The sequence below is a fragment of the Thermobia domestica genome, chromosome 17 (assembly GCF_964235325.1).
Source record: "Thermobia domestica chromosome 17, izTheDome1.hap1.1, whole genome shotgun sequence".
Classification (NCBI taxonomy): domain Eukaryota; kingdom Metazoa; phylum Arthropoda; class Insecta; order Zygentoma; family Lepismatidae; genus Thermobia; species Thermobia domestica.
In genome coordinates, this window is record NC_137470.1 from 138,889,905 (window position 1) to 138,910,757 (window position 20,853).

Sequence of the window (20,853 nt, forward strand, 5' to 3'; positions counted from 1 at the left end):
TCAAGTGCATGACAGGTTCTTCTCCCCTGTGAAATGTAGTAGCTCCTAAGTTAAACTATTACCGGATAGTATACTACAGTGCGGGTTAAGTTGGGTTTGATTACAACCTATATTCGCCCCTTGTACTCAAATATAGGAAGGTTAGATTCGGTTCGTTTCCGGCATTGTTTTGCTATTGAGAATCACGAATTAGTGAACACATTACCTTGACGTTCATACACTGACGACAATGTTTAGTTTTTAGAGAATCATAAAGTCCATAAAAGGGATCGGTTTCAAATTTTGTGCAGAATTATTTAACTTACAGGTTTGTCGCTTACATTTGTTAATTAGTCATTTACTCATTAGTCTTTCCTAGAGATACCACACATTTTACCCAGAAATTTCTCAAATAGTGGTGTTACTATTCTCCATCAGTACTCTTGATCTTCACTGAACTAAATAACTTTATTCTGCTGGTTATTAGTAGGTTCCAAGGATTGGCAGTTCGAAAAATACTGATCTAATTCATGACGCTAATCTACAAGATTAAAGGAAAGCGTAAATCCATAAATAAATTTTTAGAAGTGCTTAAAAAAATAAACCTGTACAAAAATAAGTTGACTCCTTCCCTTAACCTACAAATCTTCTATCCAGAATGATAATCTCTCTCTCTGTTCCTGAAAAAGTGAACGATTCTTGGTAAACTTACTAGTAAAATAAATAAATACATACTAGTACTATGTCCTTACGTATGTGTCGTCGTAGGTTCATGGAGCAATCTCTATTTGCTGCAAGAAGTTCATGGAGGGATTCAGTTCCAACTTCAAATGCGAATAAATCCTAAACGACTTTTAAGGGAAACGTTGAAAAGCTCCACAATATCTCCACATTAAATATTACATACTTCGAATATAGTCAAGATTGGTGCCTGCCAAGTTCTTGCGTGAGAAAGTCAATTTTAAGTATTACAGGTTGTTACTTTGTAGAACGCATTTCCTTTCTATTTTACCAAGATATTTGTTAGTGAATATTTTACAACATAAATTACTTTCAGGAAACTTATGTATTCCCCGTCTCCCTCACTCACACACACACACACACAAACACACACACACATTATATATACATTTACATGCATAATAGATGATGCACCTCTGGTTGCGAAAATATTGTTGCTTTTTTACATTAGATATACAGCAGACTCTTGAATATCTGGCATAATGTGGAGGAAAAGCAGGCCGGATGGGATGGAGTTCTATGAACTCATTTCTTTGCGTAATTTCTCCTCCATAGCCACTACAACTTTCTTTCATTTATCGGCCAGTTTCAAATCTTCATTGAAGTATATAAAAAAGCATGCCCCCAGAACAACTTACGAATACAGTACAGTACAGTTATAATCAGATATATTATGATGATTTAATTTTGCAATTTAAATGGTATGGCTTTGATTTAATTGTTTGAAAATGAATAGTAAAGATACTGAATTTGAACACGCTTTGTTGCTTATTTTAGGACAAGAGCCGAAACCATATTTAGATTTGAGCATTACTATTTATTTAACCGCAGGGAGTTTGGTGCGGAAACTAAACTAAAAATATATATAATTAAATAAATAAAACAGAGTTTTTAATTAAGCACAATTTTCATCCACAGTGTAGATCGGCCAAACGCTCGGGACCAAATAATAATAATATCACTCAAATAATACTTGAAAATGATAAATACATATTATATGTGATCGAGAAATCAGAACGGATGTAACGGTAATTGCAAACATATGAGACATACTATATCATCAATAAAAGGAACCAGGAATGAACTCACATACATATAGCAGTGCCACTGAGCTCCCCCTAGGCTAAGTGGTTAGCGTATGCGCCTTTGGCATGGGAGACTCAGGTTCGATTTCCAGCGAAAACTCATGTGGTTCGGATCCCACATTGAGCCGTAGATCCACGTCTCATAGAGCCTCGCTGCTCAAAATGACGCTAAACTCAAAAATAAATCAAGTCAAAGGAGCGGCACTGACTCATAATATACGTACAACATTTAACATAAAAATTAGCAAATATAATTAAAAAAAAAAGTATGGAAAACTCAGGAAATTCAATCATTACCTCAGCTACAATATCTCTCTATTTAGCTCCCTCGCGGCTAAGGGGTTAACGTACGTGCCTTTGGCGTGGAAGACCAAGGTTCGATTTCCAGCGGGAGCTCCTGTAGCTTGGATTCCACGTTAATCAATAGGTTCACATCTTATATAGTCTCGCTGCTGAAAGGGACGCTAAACTCAAAAAGCAAATCAAGCTACAGTTATTGTCCCTAAAAATACTATGATGCAACTGGAACAGATAAACGCAAAGCATCTTCTAACAAACCCACAAAAATCAGTAATCCTAAACACCGGTCACATGGTTAGGAAGTCATTTGGAGAGGAAGAACATTTCCAATAACCCGCACTTACCAGAGACGACTCTCAGATCACTGAGTTAAAACCGAGATAAATATTATTATTAATAATACTACTAATAATAATAATACGAAGTACTCTGTATCTAGGAAAAATGCAGCCAGTTGTGCTTCCTCCATCTCTTCGTACTCCTGCACCTCAGGGTTATCTTCGTACTCCTGCACCTCAGGGTTATCTGAAAAAGTGAAACAGATAATATTACAACAATACTCTTATAAAATAACTCTTACTGCGTGGTTATGATAATCATTTTCAAAGGTATTCTGCCATTATTGGCAGATCACTTGCTGCACTGAGAAACTTCCATTCTCCATGGTCTTCCGCTAACCTCTTCGTCTTCACGTACGATCTTTCTGTTTTCATATTGTCCATCACTTGTAATCTTCTTTACCCCATCCCTCTCTTTCCTACCACTTTATCTTCTAGGACGTCCCTTATGATACAATTCCTTCTTAGCCAATGTCCCAACCAGTTTCTCTTTCTCCTCTTAATAATACCTAAAATTGTTCTTTCCTCTTCCACCATTTCTAACACACACTCATTCGTTTTCCGCTCGACCCAGCTAGTTCTCTCCACTCTTTTCTTCACCCACATTTCGAAAGCTTCCAGTCGTTTTTCATCATTTTTGTGTACTGTTCATGTTTCAGACCCAGTACAATATTCCACACTGAAGCATTTTATGAGTCTTTTTCTCAATTCTTTGTTCACGGTCTAACAAAATGTCTTTTCTTCCTCCTAAAAGTTTTTTTCGCTATTCCTATCCTGCTTTTATTTTACGTTCACACTTGATATCATCACTAATAATACTACTCATATATCGAAAACTAGTCACCCGTTCTATTTTCTCCTCTCCTACTTCTAAATTTGACACGGACCCCTTCGTTCCAATCACCATAGCTTTTGTCCCTCTAACATTTATTTTCATCCCATATTCTTCACACCCCTTGATCAAGTTTCCTAACATCTTATTGAGTTTCTCTTCAGATTCTTCAACAAACGCCACATCATCTGCAAACCCGTGGTTATGAAGTGCCTCATATTAAAATTGTTGTAGGAAGTTCGAAATAAATGTAAAAATTGGCAGAATATGAACAAGCATGCTTTGTTTATGGGTTTCTTTATGTGTCTTAGTACAATATGTTTCATATCATTATATACGAGGGTCATTCGGAAAGTAAAGAACGTTTTTGTATAAACACTTTAATAACTGATATACAAAGGCGAAATTTGTATTACATACTATGTGATACTTAAGTTACTTTTCGACATAGTCGCCGTGTAAATTTAAACACTTGTCATACCGTGGTACAAGTTTTTCTATGCCTTCGGCATACACAGTTGCCGCCAAACTGTTGAACCAATCACTAACATCTTCCTTAAGTTCATCATCATTGCCGTAGTGGCTTGCACCCAAAAAGTCTTTCAACTTTGGGAATAGGTGGAAGTCACTGGGGGCTAAGTCTGGACTATAGGGTGGATGCTCCCAAACTTCCCACTTAAACTGCTGAAGCAAGTCCCTCGTCAATGCCGCGGAGTGAGGACGGGCATTGTCGTGGAGGAGGATGACGCCGCTGGTCAGCAATCCGCGCCTTTTGTTTTGAATCGCGCGGCGAAGTCGACGTAACGTCTGACAGTAGGCAGCTGCATTTATGGTCTCACCTCTCTGCATGTAGTCAACGAGCAAAACACCCTTACGATCCCAAAAGACCGTAGCCATAACCTTTCTGGTGCTCAAAATTTGTTTGGCTTTTTTCGTCTTTTTCGGAGAATTTGAATGGTGCCATTCCATGGATTGGCGCTTTGTTTCTGGAGTGATGTGCGAAATTCACGTCTCATCTCCAGTAACAATACGATTTAAAAGTTCATCGCCATCCTTATGGTAACGGCTGAGAAAAGTCAATGCGGCTCCCATTCGCTTGGTTTTGTGTTCCTCCGATAACAGTCGAGGCACCCACCTTGCACTAATTTTTTTTGTAACCAAGTTCACCACTGACAATTTCGTACAACACAGTTCTTGAAATTTCAGGAAAGAATTCGTGCAGCCCATCAATAGTGAATCACCTATCCTCTTGAATTTTCCGCTCAATTCTTCCTTTGAGTTCGTCAGTCACAACAGAAGACCGGCCCGAGCGTTCCTCATCGTGCACATTCGTCCGTCCGTCATTAAACATAATGCACCGCTTACGAACTGATGCTTCATTCATTACATTTCCATACACCTCAGTGATTTGTCTATAAATTTCTATCGGACGCACTTTTCTTGCATTCAAAAATCTTATCACACCACGAACCTCAAACTTGGCGGGATCAGTAATTGTATCGCACATTTTTTAGTCGCACAGCGAAGCAACAATGGACCGTAGCGGATCGCAGCCAAATTTAACCAAAAAATTTGAAGAGTTAGGGATTCTTTCTTCCGACATATTTAATATAGCTTCTAATACACATATATTGATCTATCAACGATAACTGTAATCTTACAAGAAAATTATACACTTAAAAGGTCAAGATGTCCATTATCTACTATAGTGGAACAAAGACGGTGTTGGTGGGGGCAAAAGATATTTACAAATTAGGTCTGAATTTTGCATGATAGTTACAGGTCTAAAAAGTAATATTTCCCACCTTAGGCCATTCCGGATTTAAGAAATGGAATAGTAGCCCCACAAGAAAACCAATTTTATCAGAAAAACGATCTGTAGATGTAAATAGATAGATATAGGTAAGTAGATGAAGAGAGAGATGGGTAGTGTAAATCAATTTGAAGCTGAGAATAATTTAAATTATAAGAAAAGTATGAAATCGTATTTCCAGAAGCAAGGAATACATTATGCAAGTATACTTAAATTTTACAGACTTACCATTTTCGTCACTTACAACTGTTTCTGTCTGCGTAGTGGCATCTTCAGTTGCTACCCTTTTTGGGCGCCTCCTTTTGATCTCCAATGGCTGAAAAAAAGAAGCAGAAGAGAATCGTCAACTAGCTCTCGTCAAAATTTGATGATTTTGAATTGTATCATCTTTGTATTAAAAGCTACGATATTTCCGAAAAATATTATTTAATACAAACGTAGTTTTTCAACTTCCAAAATTAATTTACCACGCTCTAACATTTCTAGTAACCGATAGTAGAAGTATTATTTCAAATATCTTTAGGGACAAAGTATTTGGGCTGATATAATAACAATTATAAAAAGGACTGATTGAGAAATTGTTAGGGTTATACACATAAAAAAAAGACTAATTCAGAAATATAAGCTACGTATTTCAGTCATACTACTATTTTATATATAGCAAAACAAAATTGAATCTTGATTCGGGCAGATTGGATGAAAACATGCCTTTTACCCTTTCATAGCAACAAATGATAGTTTCCATTGTTTCACATAATTTATATACCTTAGATGCGGGCTACTTGGACCCAATTTTGCAATAAATTCGTTCTTTCGGCCTGTTTTCATCCACGAAAACTCGAAAGTTATTGTCATAATCCATATTAAGTGGAACTACAGGCTTTATTGTACATACCGAAGACAGTTTTAGTTACATATATTGAAAACAAAGCACAGGCGATTTTGTAAAAAATGGATCCAAGACTCGCGTTCGGGCTACTTGAACCCACCCCCATATTTTCCTACAGAAAACCATTGAAATCTGCTCTGAGACTAAGTAGGACGTAGCTGTTCTAAAAATTACATTTTTTTTTACTGCAAACCAGAAAGAGAACATGTTAAGAGGTACTATCAAATATAATGACTGTAATAGCTGATTACGTTTTCTTCTACAGCTGCACGAGCCCTATCTATATTAGCAGCGAATCTAGTCGTTGACTGGAGGTGCATTTTATAAAATAACTTCACCCAATCTCGACTGAGAAGATGGTCTTAGAAAGCAATGACAGTTCTTCCATGCATGGCTAAATAGGACTTCACAATAAATCTGAAATCAAGTTAATTAACGAGGAATCCGAAATCACAAACTTTATGAAGATGACTAGCGAAGGCTAATTCTTCTTCTTCAGTGAACACTTTCGGATGGCCCGGATTCTGCCTTGACCTGTTCTTTAATCTTCTTTCTATGGTGGAACGACTTATTTTGGAGTGAACTTGTGTTTCTTTTTGCGACATTTTCACCGACTGAATTGCTGGTAAACATTCTTCAAGCTGTTGCGAAAAATCAGCATATTTTCGACCTGCAGGCAATCTTTCATATTGATGTACCATTTTGTACCGGTATCCTTAAGGAAACAATGAAAAGTCCTTACTTGTGTGACACGTAAAAACAGACCTTTATTTTTCATTGATAAAGATAACAAAGGATGGGGTGGGATAAAGATAACAAAAGATGTGGTGGTACAAAATATCCATGTTTTCCAGGTCATGTGCACACACTTCATAAATAATGCAATTACGCACACGTCTTACTGTATATGAGAAAGTTTACCATGTCAGTTTCATTAACCTATATGTAACTACTTATGTGATTACTTAGCATTGGTTCCACTTCCTTGCAAATAGTGTCCACACATAAAAGTTTGGTGGTCAATAAATACACTCTTTTCGTCAACGACGTTTCTCACCAATGCTGCTCAATAGTAGCCTACTACAGAATTAGTTTCAATGTGTGTACGACTGCATTATGATCCCATCTAACGGATCTAACTCTGAACTCACTCATTATTGCATTGCATATGGGACTATAAATGAATTTTTGGTATGGGTCCAAGTAGCCCGCAATTACGGTACGTGGGAAAAAACATCACCATAATCTTCGAAGTGAATTTTGGCAAAACCCTTGACAAATGTTATACTTGTACACTGTAGAGTGTACATTTTGGATTAATTATTTAGAAACTTGACGGAAAATGAAACTATCTGTAAGAGAGAGATCTAGTTATGTAAATGAGATCTAGAGTAATAGTTTTTTTTTTTTTTTTTTTTTTTTTTTTTGAAAATGGCAGCGAAGAAATTATAAGGATCAGTCATGAACAGAAAGAAGAAATAAATAGCGACGGTGCAGTTTCAGCTTTGTCAAGAATCAGATAAAATACGAGGCGTGTCATGTGAGTAAAGATACAAACACCAATAACGGTGCACAAAAGGTTTTCCTTAAACTGAAGCACTGGTACACACCTATTTCTCAATATAACTGGTAAGATTATCCAAACATTTATCCTGTCTCGGTATGAGTTTCTGGATTACAGTGTCATAGAACTCCAGTGCCTGGCTTATAAACCATTTCGTCGCCGCCGAAGCGTTGTCCAACAAGGTGTTTCTTCAAAGAAAAAGAAAAAAGTGAAAATCACTTGGCGCAATATCCAGGCTGTACGGCGGATGATCTAGGACTACCCATCCTGTAAGCTACTCTACTGGAATTCACTGTGTGAACTCTAGCGTTGTCATGACGCAGAATAACTACACGTGACGACATGCCCGTCTTTTTGTTCTATACTGCATGTGGAAGCCATTTCAATGTCTCGCAGTATGCAGCAGTAGTAACTGTTCCTTCCAAAGCACAAATTCTTCTAGGAGAATGCCGTGTCTTACCCAGAAAATAGGATGCTATAAGCGCAGGATGAAATTGGTGTTTTGACTTTCTTAACCTTTGTGGAATGGGCATGACGGCATTGCAATGGCTGTTGCTTGGATCCAGGTACATACATGTTTTACCTTTTATGTTTGAAAATACAATAGTTTTAGTTTGTTTCCATTTCTGTTACTGAATGCCAGCATTTAGTAACAGAATAATAATATACACTAGGTGATCAAAAGTATCTGGACACCCCCAAAAACGTTTTTAATATTAGGTGCATTGTGCTGCCACCTACTGCCAGGTACTCATTATCAGCGACCTCAGTAGTCATTAGACATCGTGAGAAACCAGAATGGGGCGCTCCGCGGAACTCACGGACTTCGAACGTGTTCAGGTGATTGGGTGTCACTTGTGTCATAAGTCTGTACGCGAGATTTCCACACTCCTAAACATCCCTAGGTCCACTGTATCTGATGTGATAGTGAAGTGGAAACGTGAAGGGACACGTACAGCACAAAAGCGCAGAGGCCGACCTCGTCTGTTGACTGACAGAGACCGCCGACAGTTGAAGAGGGTCATAAAGTGTAATAGGCAGACATCTATCCAGAGCATCACACAGGAATTCCAAACTGCATCAGGATCCACTCGAAGTACTATGACAGTTAGGCATGAGGTGAGAAAACTTGGATTTCATGGTCGAGCGGCTGCTCATAAGCCACACATCACGCAGATAAATGCCAAACGACGCCTCTCTTGGTGTAAGGAGTGTATATATTGGACGATTGAACAGTGAAAAAACATTGTGTGGAGTGAAGAATCACGGTACACAATGTGGCGATCCTATGGCAGGGTGTGGGTATGGCAAATGCCCGGTGAACGTCATCTGTCAGCGTGTGTAGTGCCAACAGTAAAATTCGGAGGTGGTGGTGTTATGCTGTGCTCGTGTTTTTCTTGGAGGGGGCTTGCACCCCTTGTTGTTTTGCGTGGCATTCTCACAGCGCAGGTCTACATTGATGTTTTAAGCACCTTCTTGCTTCCCACTGTTGAAGAGCAATTCGGAAATGGCGATTGCATCTTTCAACACACCTATTCATACTGCACGGCCTGTGGCGGAGTGGTTACACGACCACACATCCCTGTAATGGACTGGCCTGCACAGAGTCCTGACTTGAATCCTATAGAACACCTTTGGGATGTAACGCCGACTTCGTGCCAGGCCTCACCAACCTACATCGATACCTCCCTTCAGTTCAGCACTAAGTGAAGAATTGGCTGTCATTCCCCATCCAGCACCTGATTGAAAGTATGCCTGCGTGATTGGAAGCTGTCATCACGACTAAGGGTGGGCCAACACCATATTGAATTCCCGCAGTACCGATGGAGGGTGCCACGAACTTGTAAGTCATTTTCAGTCAGGTGTCCGGATACTTCTGATCACATAGTGTATAATCAAGGAAGTGAAAATCATCAGAAAAAGCATATCGCATGTTAAAACTAATGTGTTTGAGTCTAATTAAAGAAAGAAAAAATATCAATGGTTTCATTCAAAAATTTGTTATAATTTGCATCAATTTTGAATCTGGTTTTCAATTCTAACTCTCCACATTCTAGTGGTGTGATAGTGGAACAAACTGTCATGGGTGGACAGGGCTAGCATAAATGATTCATTCATTTTGAAAATACTATATTTTCAAAGGTATTACACGTAGGCGAATGAAAGACATATGAAATAACTACAAACTAACAAAGTTTATACACCTTCTACAAATGTTCAATATGCGCCCCTTTGGTGACACAACACAAGTTCAGACGATACTCGAGCTCATTCCATACATTTTGTAGCATAGTCCTGTCAATTGTCTGCACTACAGCACTGATGCGTTATTTGAGCTCGACTAAGGATTGTGGTAGTGGGGTTACGTAAACAAGGTCCTTAACGTACCCCCACAGGAACTTGAAGCAGAGCGTTAAATCAGGAGATCTGGGACGCCAGGTGCTTTTCCCTTTACACAAGCCACCAGTGTCCTTGAATTGCCGATACCACCGCAAAATGCTTTATTTACATGGCGGTTCTTTTCCACACTCTCTTCTGAAAGCACGTTGCACAGCTATAACAGACGAACATCTGGCACATTTAAGCACACAAAAATCTTTTTCTTGCTTTCCGTCCATTTGAGACAGTACTAACGTCGCAGTGCCACAGTCGATCGCAAAGATAATGGACTCGTGTTACCACACATTACAAACTTGGTGGGTTTATGGCTCTTTTCACATATATATCTTTCATGTGCGTAATTGTAATATTTTTGAAAATATAGCCTTTTTAAAACGAATGAATCATTTATGCTAATCCTGTACAAAGTTGTAAAGTGTATATACGTTGTATTCAGTGAAGTGATTTGTTGATAATTGGTGTACTTTTTGTTCAGTTACAGTTATGATTATTATTTATTTATTTACTTATTGCGATACAACGTATTTTCGATTGTCGTGAGTGGTGAGATAGGTTCTTAGTTGGTCATAGCAACTTATCATATAATTTGTTTATGTTGATGGTTTTGAAGTTCAGCAACAAATGTATATGAGACGTGAAGCGACAGGTTAAGGTGAAATCCAAACTGCCGTAATGCGCTCATTTTTTGGAATTATGACTTGTGTTTTTTATAGTGTTAATTATGGACAAATATGCATGTGAGTTCTGTGATAACATTGTTCTTCATATGTTGTGGGATCGAGGATGAAAATACGAGCGGATCTCGAACCCGTATCATTGGATTCAAACATTGGTACTGTACAAGTTCGTAATATTCATTTCATTAGGAAAAATGTGTCAGACGGTTACTGTATTTCATTCACTACTACATACTACTTTCGGACACTACTTACCGGTCTTTCTTCCCTTTCGATCTCGTGCAAATCAACATCAGGATGGTATATTACTCGCTTCAATATACCTTGCTTCTGTAACATATGTAAATTAAAATAGAACAGTACAGATTACTAGCATGATAACAATCACAATACTAAACAAAAGGAAATGCTTTATACACATCGCAATAATTATAAAAACTAAGGAACATTTTTGAGATTCATGGTCCTCATAATAATTAGCTTCAATAAGTCTAAATAAAAGTGTAAAAGTTAAACAGTAAAAACATATGGGAAGGCGAAGGAATGAAACAGTGATCGAAAGCAGCTGCACGCAGGGGCGTCATTTAGGGGGGGAAGGGAGGGGCATTTGCTCCCCCCCTGAGTTTGAGATTTATATAGATTTAATCAATAGAATAGTAGTAAATGAGTGAAAAACGCGAAATTCTACTTATATCAAGGGGGTTTGCCCCTTCCCCCAAAGCAAAATCTGAAATGACGCTGCTGGCTGCACGTCACAGAAAACTATGGCAAATGAACAGCCTATTGATCACAGCAGAGTCGGTCACTTGTTATTCCTCTCTCTTTTCATACGGTGGAAGTAAGTACTAAAAAGGTCACTTCGTATCGTGTTAATTTCTCTTTGTCCAGATTGACTACACGATTTTAATTTTTGAATGTAAACAGACTTTTTAATTTCAACAGAGCACATTAGGAATATTATGTTTATTTTCACTAAGGTATGCGTAATGACACTCCAAATAAATATTGAGAATTAAGAGTTCTAGTACGCGAACTATTCTAGTACAAACGTTCAGCTATTCTGGTACAAATGTTTCTTTTAGTCTAAGATATATATACGATTTATCACACTTGCAAGTGACACTGTAAACCGACTGGATTGCTGAGAATCGGTAAAATAAGATTTGAAGTTAGAAGTTTCCAAATTGATTTTGGAAGAACTTCTGAATTATTAATTCTGTATTTCTGTAATATTTCCTTTAGGTTTGCAGAAACGTGTGGAACAAAGCAAATCCAATCCACCTCTTCGCACTGATCCTTGTTTGTTGCTGAGTGCAACGCTTATAAATCAGTTGAATTTTATACGCATTTACTCCCAGTTTGTGCAGAGAGTGCTCCAGAGCGTCTCTAGTTAGGTCTACATATTTGTAGAGGGATACATCTCCACAACGTCAAACGAAGCCAAATGAATCTGCAACTACATAGAAGTTCAGAAAAGTTTCTAGTTCAAGTCCGTTTTACAGTATAGTATATATTAAATTTTGTTACAACCGGCTGAACGGCACGTAAGTGCAGTTGTGAAAATTAGCAATTATATGTCTTAATAGTATATCAGGTTTTGAGAAGACTATATTTACAGGGTGGCCACTCTTTTGGGATTTTGAAATTCCCTGACTTTCCCCGGTTTTGCAGACCTTTTCAGAAAATTTCCAGAAAAGATCCAAAATGGGTATATTCGCATATTTTTAAGCAAAATTCGACACAAAGCTGCAAGTGTACTACAATGTAGAATTACTAAAACTAAAAAGAACACTACAGTAAGTAACTGTAGTCTAATTTTAATCTAGTTTTCTAAGATCTAATTTTAATCACTTACCTGCCAATATTTCTCCGACACTGATCCGAATCACTTTGGTAACTTTCAGTCTGAAGATTAACACTACTTACAAAAGACGATACACTGTATGTGTTTCTAAAATCCAACACGACATTCACTGAACTGTTTTTAATATCTGACATTACACTAGCTGTTCACCAAAAACCAAACTATTGAGATAAATACATTTGTTGAAGTGTTCAAGACCTCAAATGACTGATTTCCTCATCAACTGCAGACAGCTTCTCCTTAACCTCAGCCAACAAACTTCATTTTCTTTGCCTCTAGTTCAACAACTTTACCCTTAATGGTATTCCTCTTCTGCTGTTTCTTCGTTTCCTCTTTCTGGTTCTTCAGGGATTCATCATAATAAACTACATGAGCATTGAGGGCAGCATGGACCACTTTCTTTGATTTTTGAACTTTTCTATACCACCAACAGCCGAAATTCTTATCGTGCACCCTCCTTACTGCAATTAGACTCTGCTCACTTTGATTTTCAAACATTCTTTGTTGATTGAAAATCCGCTCTCTACACTGGTATTCCAATGAGGAAGAATTAGGAGAAATTTCACAAGATCAGCCATCTGCATTGATCATGCGCATAAATTTAGCATTTCCATCCACTGGTCATCTAATCTCTTATATTTTCTGTCGTAAGTCTTCATTGCTTCCAATACAAGACGATTCTGGGAAAAAGTTTTAAATTCACCTTCGATTTGATCAGCCAATGCTCCTGAAAGCCAATTTCAGGATACCATGATTTCCAAACAATTGGGACACACTGTAGTTGCCCTGTCATCCACAAATACGCTTGAACGAAATTGCTCTTGTCAGCTTGGATTTCAAAGGTGACCTCTCCATTATTTTTACTACAAATTTCTGGCATCCTGCACGACATAAGCGGAATTCAAGAATCTCTCTTTCAGACATAGAACTGACTTTTCGTAAAGCATCCTTTGATGTATAGCCAATGTTTACAAATGTAGCTTCTTTCAGGTTTTCATTGTTCTGAAAAGCAATGTTCACTAACGGCTTGCCTAACAAAGCACTATTTCATAAAACGACCAGCAATAAACAACACAACGGCATAGACAGAATTGTAAAAGAAAGTTGCTAAGGGAGCCTCTCCATCAAATTCGCGTAAAAATGGTTCAACAGTCTTTGCTAATGTTGTGAACAAGCCTAGTTTTTAACCAAGGAAAAAAAAAATGAAATGAAATCTTTGGGTTTTACGTCCCACGATTATGCCGGTTAGGCTAAAGGAGACGGTGATAATGAGTAATGAATGAAATGGTGGAATGAAGAAAGTGGGAGGAAACGGGAGAATCCCGAGGAAACCCACGCAAACGGTGTTTGTCCACCACAAAGTTCACTTGGCGGGGACTGGGATCGAACCCGAGACCCCAAACACCAGAGGTGAACGCTCTACCACTGAGCCACCGCGGCCCCTTGAACCAAGGAATTAATCATTTATGGAATTTCTTACAGTATCAAAGTTGTTACACCCTGGTACTTTCCTCTCGTCAGCAGCCCGCTGCATATATTTCATGACGAGTGGTAATATTTCGATGGCTCGGGATGCAACTTCTGCATTTTCCGTCCATCTCTGGAACATTCTGTGAATCTTATATAATCTGCTCGACGAGCTCGAATGTTTTTGAATAAATTATAAGAAGCCCTCAGATATTTTAATTTCCAACCTGTTGCTTGCATGGCAGCTTCGAAAGCACAATTCATAGTATGCAGCCACAACTTCCAATATCAAGGAGGACTGGATCAGAAGGTGAACATGCAAGATCTTTCTACAACTCACTAAGAAACCTGAAATTAATATGAGAGCCATCCGTGGGAATTTGACCCAATTTTTCAGGTCTCAACCTAAGATGCCACTCTTAAAACTTGATTTAATGTCTGTACACGTTGAATGTATGAGGAAAACTGAATTCAAACATCCTGACAGAACTTGAAATGAAATGAAATGATATGAAATTTTGAGTTTTACGTCCCACGGTTATGCCGGTTAGGCTAAAGTAGACGGTGAGTAATGAATGAAATGGTGGAATGAAGAAAGTGGGAGGAAACGGGAGAACCCCGAGAAAACCCACGCACACGGTTTTTGTCCACCACAAAGTTCACTTGGCGGGAGCAGGGTTTGAACCCGAGACCCCTAGCACCAGAGGTGAACGCTCTACCACTGAGCCACCGCGGCCCCTTGACAGAACTTGGTTTTCATTCATGTCCCAAAAGCGAATCGTGAGGTCCATTTGCTGCAGTTGTGAGACTTTGTTAAGGCTTTCATCAAATCTAATGACGTAATGTCTGCAATTTTGTAGTTCACTGAGATAACTTTTAAACAGTAGCTCAAGCCCATGAACAATGGTATCAGCTACTTCTGAAGCTGCTTACGGTCATCTCTTCACTAATACACGAAGATCCTAGATTTTCAAGGGCTAACCACTTCGATCTTTTGATAAAAACTTGAAATTAGCTGATTGACTAACGAGTTCTTAGCAGCTGCACTGTGGCTAGTGGCGGCCAGCTTGGCCATAATGCTGAGGCTAAAAGTAGTTCTGCAAATTTTTGTAAATGTTGCATACTTATTGTGCTTCACAGGAGAAAGCCACAATAAAAATTTTGAGTTCAACAGCCAGTTGTTTGAAAACGCTGACTTCTTAGATATGAGTGCGACGTAACATGCAATTTCAGTAAACTAACTAAACTAAAATAAACTAAGAAACTCGATAACTACATTTCGACACAACAAGGTTAGGTTAGGGTAGACAACAAACTACCGCCGCACATATGCGAGGAATAATTTCGCATTGGCCACCCAACCTCAATATTAACCAACGTTCACTTATACTTCAAGAATTACTAATAAGAAGTCAATTCCGGTAAGGCCTGCAAGAGGTAGGTTGATTTCGAAGCAGGTATTGCATATTTTACGCTATATTGCGTTTTTATACTAGTTCTCTTTGGCAGTACTCTCTTGCAACGCAACGCAGCAAATGCAAAATCTCATTATAATTGCTATGCCGTGTACCGAAAATTAATACGTAAAGTTTGCGTTGTGTTGACACAAAGCGGATGGGAATGTGCTCTACGAAACACATATTGACTTGCGTGATAGCAACGCAAAATTTGAAACTTCTTTGTCCCCTAAGCCCTATCTAGTTACGCCTATGCAATATTACCACCAATAATACGAAAGTCTCGAATTTGACAAAATAATTTATTAACGCCGAAGATGGAATTCTCCCTTCTACACGTTTCCTTCGTCCCAGCAATGGCGGGTCTTGAAGGAAATCATATCGATAAAAATTAATTTTTTATCGATACAAGTTAAAGGAAGAAAGCTTACCTGATGTGCTAATTCCTTTATACAGCTTTATGATGCTGTATGAAGCTTCCTACCCTTAGCTCGTAATGATAAAATTTAAACTTTTACCGACAAAATTTAAACTTTTAAAAAGCCACCACTGCGCCCAAGGCCCCGCAAATTGACGACATGAAATGGTAATATATCACTCACATATTTGTCTGTGACTGCATGCATGCATGAATTTACAGTGTCATTTCAGACGCAAACAATTTAAAATGTAACTATAATTTAATATAATACGCACGATAGAACATTACCAACACTCTTGCTTTAACCACGTGACAGTCGACTTACTTTGGTACAGCAGAAGACAGACCATGTTTGCAACCATGGTGTTGACTAGTTGAAGGTTACGCGAACAGCATCGGTTCCGCAGTCTCCGCTAGCACCGAAGTACTGATTGATTCATTATTGTTGAAAATAGGGGTCTGGGAGCGAAGCCCCCAGAAATCGAGAGGATTTTGAATGAAAACAGAGGCGCTAAATGGCTAGAAAGACAGTAAATACTTATATTTTCATCGAAGCAGAAATTTCCAGTATTTTTCGAAATTCCCTGACATTTCCCGGTGTTTGTAAATTTCTTGACTTTTCCATGTTTTCCCGGTTTTCCAGGTGGGTGGCCACCCTGATTTAATAGGTAAGATCGGATTCTGGATTTCTTTTATTTATTATCGTCTAGTTTTGTAGAAAATTTGATCAGCTAGCTGGTTTCCAATATCAGAAATTTCAGTGGATTACATTTGCAAAAAATGGAACCAGACTTGAGGGCACATTCATGAATTTTACCACTGTACTATTGTTTAGATGTTACATACTTGTTGTCTTTATCTGCTTTGATAAAGAAGAGACTGTGCTTTCCTAAGGACTTAAATTGAGTTGTTCGTCCCCTAATGTGTTCACCAGAATCTCTGGATGCTGAAATGTTACAAGGACAAATTGTTTCCTTATTTCATTTACGTCTTTCGGATAACAAATAAAATTGGTAGTTTTCTCAACATCAGCAACAACGTCAAGATTTGGCATATGAGTAAGTTGAAAACTAGATTTAAGTTCAAGCCTGACTTTTTTTTACTGGCATTATGATCTTACGTAGGTGGATCATAAAGCACTTTTTCGAAATCTGAGTACTTGGAATAGTTATCTGATCACTTTTTGGAAATAAAGTCGAATCAATCCATTCGATCAATCAAATCAAAAACACAAAACGGGCTTTGTTGTGTGTTATGGTATACTGAAGGACTAACTATTCCCAAAATATCAGATTTTTTTTATCCAGACCCATTGGAGATATTGGACAGTGAAATATGCTAAATTGGCATAATTCTCCAACTTTACGATTTGTTTAATAGGGTTTTTGGGAGAAGCTACAGGCCTGTAAATTTTTTTTAGACAAACTTATGATCCCGGACTACATGCACTCACAAATTCAGACCTCTACGTCAGTTGTTTCCTCTTCTCAAACATGTTTTCCATGTCCAAAAATGTTGCTAGTGTAGGCCCTGATTTCATCCCCTTCAAATGGTTTTAGGCAAAAATGTTAAGAGATCAAAGTTTTAGCTCTGCACGAGTTGGAGACGTCCAGCCATTTTCAATTTGTTAGGACAAATACATGCTGAGATATTAAAAAGAAAAAAAAAACCTGAAATCGAAAAAACGTAAAATGGCGGCAGCAAGGGATGTTGTAAAAAGATAATTAATTGTAGTTTTAAAGTACCCTGATATAGGATAAACATTCATGAAAAAATTAGATTTTTTTGAAAAGGTCGGGCGGCAATTTTTCTTTTTTCTCGATCACTTTGAATGGATTGACCCAGTCAAATTTTCAATTCCTTGTAACTTTGTTCCTACTCATTGCAAACTGACACTAAAGGTACTTCCCATGTTGTGTCTTCCTAATAAATAAATAAATGAATAAGTCTAAACATGGCTACTCACCTCTCTTTGAAATGGCTTGTATTCTAACCCACATTTGGAATTAAATTAAACAATTGAGATCTTTCTTTAGAGAGGAACTATTTGAATTTCCTACGCAGTTGTCAAAAATGGCGTTTGAAGAGAGGTGCATGGACAAGATTTTTTTCAACAAGATTGTACGTTGTCCCATTCGCGCTCGTATTATTATTGTTTTAGAAGCCCATAAAATTTGGTTATTGCTGCGTCTGTCATAGTGTAGCGGCCTTAATTTGTAAGAGGAGATAATAAATGTGGTGTTGTGAATTTTCGTCAGGGTCGGATTCACAACTTCCTTGAGTGAAGGGGCACAGATCTTGGAGTAGAGAGATTACATACATGATAGATCATTTGTCTTGATGCGACCCTATAGCTTTGCCACTAATACATATTGTAATATACTACGTTCTTGTGTTTATAAATAATCACACGTGCTCCTGTATGTAAACATCAACATCATGTATTTACGTTGAAGTACTACACCTCACTTGGGATTACCACAAAAAGCTTACGATGGACAACCAGCACAGCCCACAAGTCACGTGACGGCATAAGAGCAGCAGCGCCACCGCTTCCCAGAGCGCCTATATAATGGAGATGATTCAGCGAATAGGCACCAATCTTCGATTGGTCTCCCCTCCTCTAGCTTGACTGGAGGGCTAGGAGAAAACCCAATATCAAAGCCTCTAGCCTGCTGCGGGACTCTAGGCTTCCTTTTCACCTGGCTTAGCTTGCTCGGAGCTCTGTGACTCTTAACTCCTTCATTGCTTGCTGTGTACCATTGAGGCTTCCTACTCCACTCTGCTTAGCTTGCCTGGAGTTCTGTAGAGTTCCTGTCTTAAGGCTACAAGGTCTTGGGCTACCTTTCTCTACTTCGCATAAGTGAAAGTTGTATTGCAGTATTTATGCAAATACTGTTGTTATATTATAGGAAGCCCATGTTATTATTATGTTCCTCTTTTTTTATATTAACCGGTAGTGGGAATCCATTCCGGACTCTGATTTACTAAATCAAGCTATACCCACTCCTTCAAAGGGAAGAAGTTTTACACTGATTTGATTTGATTTTGAGTTTAACGCCCCCTTCGGCAGTGAGACTATATGAGACGTGAACGTACAGATTAACATCGGATCTGAACTACATGAGCCCCGCCGGGAATCCAGCCGAGGTCTCCAACACAAAAGGCACGTCCGCTAATCGCTTAGCCACGAGGGAGTTCACATTAATACACATAAAACACTGTAATTTTGTATCATGCAAATAAAGACAGGGGGATAAGGTATGACATACCCTGTAATAACACCTGCTAAACAGTGTTGCTACCTCAATATAAAGTTATATCATTATATATATATAACGTATATTAGAATGTCCCTTATTTTGGGTAATTTCGTGTTGCGATAAGCACCCCCCTCCAAATGCATTCTATGCGACCGTAAACACCCATTGGTGAAATAGCAGCTCTCTACGAGAACGTTAACCCGTGCCGACTTGACGACAAAGTCATGAAATGGCGATTCCACATTTTAATATAATTTAGAATTTCCATCCGTGATAACGGAGAAACTAAAAGAGACAGAGAAACAAAACTTTGCACGAAGAAACTAGAGGAAGGACGACATCTGGCTGTGTATTGACAAACATCATCGGATGAACACTGTTGCCAACCCAAGAGAAAGTTTTGTTTTTGTAAATTGAATGACCTTAAGTGGATATCATCATTGTAAGCAACAATGAAAATAAAGACAAATGTGATGGTAAACGCAGATCAGTGTTGCAAACTTTTCGAGAAAAAACTTGAAACACGTGATAAATTCAAACACCGTTCAGAAGGTGTGAAGTACTAACGTTTTCTACACCTTAAATAAAATAGTGACAAAAACTATTTACACTGACTAAGTCTAGAAGGGTCCACTGAACAGTGTTGCCATCAATAGAAGAGAAATTTGAGTTTGGAAAAGGTACAATGACTCGGAAAAGATTACTAGTGCTGTATGGTTTAAAACCTATAATGCAAGGCGGTAGAGCATGAGGAGTAGTACCGTGGTTATTTGAGATCGATAAGTCACACACTGACTGACATATTCGTTATCTTATTAAAGCTGGGAAGTGAGGTTTGTAAAAAGTGGCAACGCTGCACAGTGGTTTGGTATCCTAACAACCTGGTTAAAATTTGAAAACAGCGTGCAATTTGCATGGGTTTATGTACTCGTGGGCTTTTGAGGTCGCTGATAACGATGACGGCGTCAAGAGTAAAAAAACTGCCGCTGTGCAGCGTTGCCATCTTTTACAAATCACACTTCTCAATGGAAACGGAAAGTTTTCCGAAAAAACGGAAAATGTAATTTCCGGAAACCTGAAAAAGCCATCCCTAGTTTGGATATGTGAGCAGTCAGAGCACTAGAGCGTGAAAACTGACAACCGAAACGATTAGAGGGATTATATATATATACGACCAAAAGATCGGCATATGGTGTGGCCTCAAGTTGACGGCATGTTATTGGGCCGATTTTCTTCCGCAACACAGAACGTTACCGCACTAAAATTTTGGATTCTTCGTTGCCCAACTCAATGAGTGTGAGATTCAGGAGGGCTGGTTCCAGCGAAACGAGGCAACTGTAGACACAGTCCGTTCCTTACTCTAGGTACTGGAATTTTTTTTGGTGTTCGAATTATTTCCCTTAGAATCTGACCTGTTAGGTCTCCATATCTCACTCCTCGTAATTGATCTGTGCGGCTCACTGAAGGAATAGATATACCAAAAGAATCCTCACAAACTGCAGGATCTACAGACAGCCATTAACCAGCACAGCGCAGAGGTACTACCATGAGCAAAATAAATGACGCGTCTCTTTATTTTGAAGTTTTTTGAAAATATATCCGTTTTCTTTATATGTTCGAAATTTCGGAAGGTTTCCCCAGCAGGACAGGTTAATAACAAACCCGTTTTTAATATTTGTGTTAGATATTAGCTTAAAATAAAGAAATTAGAAGCAAAAAACATTAAATCGACAGAAATCTCGAGAATTACCAACTCTGCTAAA

At 38.4% G+C, this 20,853-nt stretch overlaps 1 protein-coding gene across 8 annotated transcripts in view; it reads right to left on the reverse strand.

Annotated features, from left to right (window-relative positions):
• The window catches only part of LOC145674372 (uncharacterized), a 104,921-nt gene that overhangs the window by 14,115 nt on the left and 69,953 nt on the right, over window positions 1-20,853 (reverse strand). For 6 of the 8 annotated variants that reach the window (XM_081744341.1, XM_081744342.1, XM_081744345.1 and 3 more), the window contains 3 exons: window positions 10,874-10,948; window positions 5,317-5,404; window positions 2,450-2,630 (listed from right to left, as the gene is read on the reverse strand). In XM_081744341.1, the coding sequence (XP_081600467.1) occupies window positions 2,467-2,630; window positions 5,317-5,404; window positions 10,874-10,948 (327 nt within the window). In that variant the 3' untranslated portion in view covers window positions 2,450-2,466. The remainder of the gene's footprint in view (window positions 1-2,449; window positions 2,631-5,316; window positions 5,405-10,873; window positions 10,949-20,853) is intronic. The other 2 variants (XM_081744346.1, XM_081744348.1) reach the window with 2 other exon arrangements.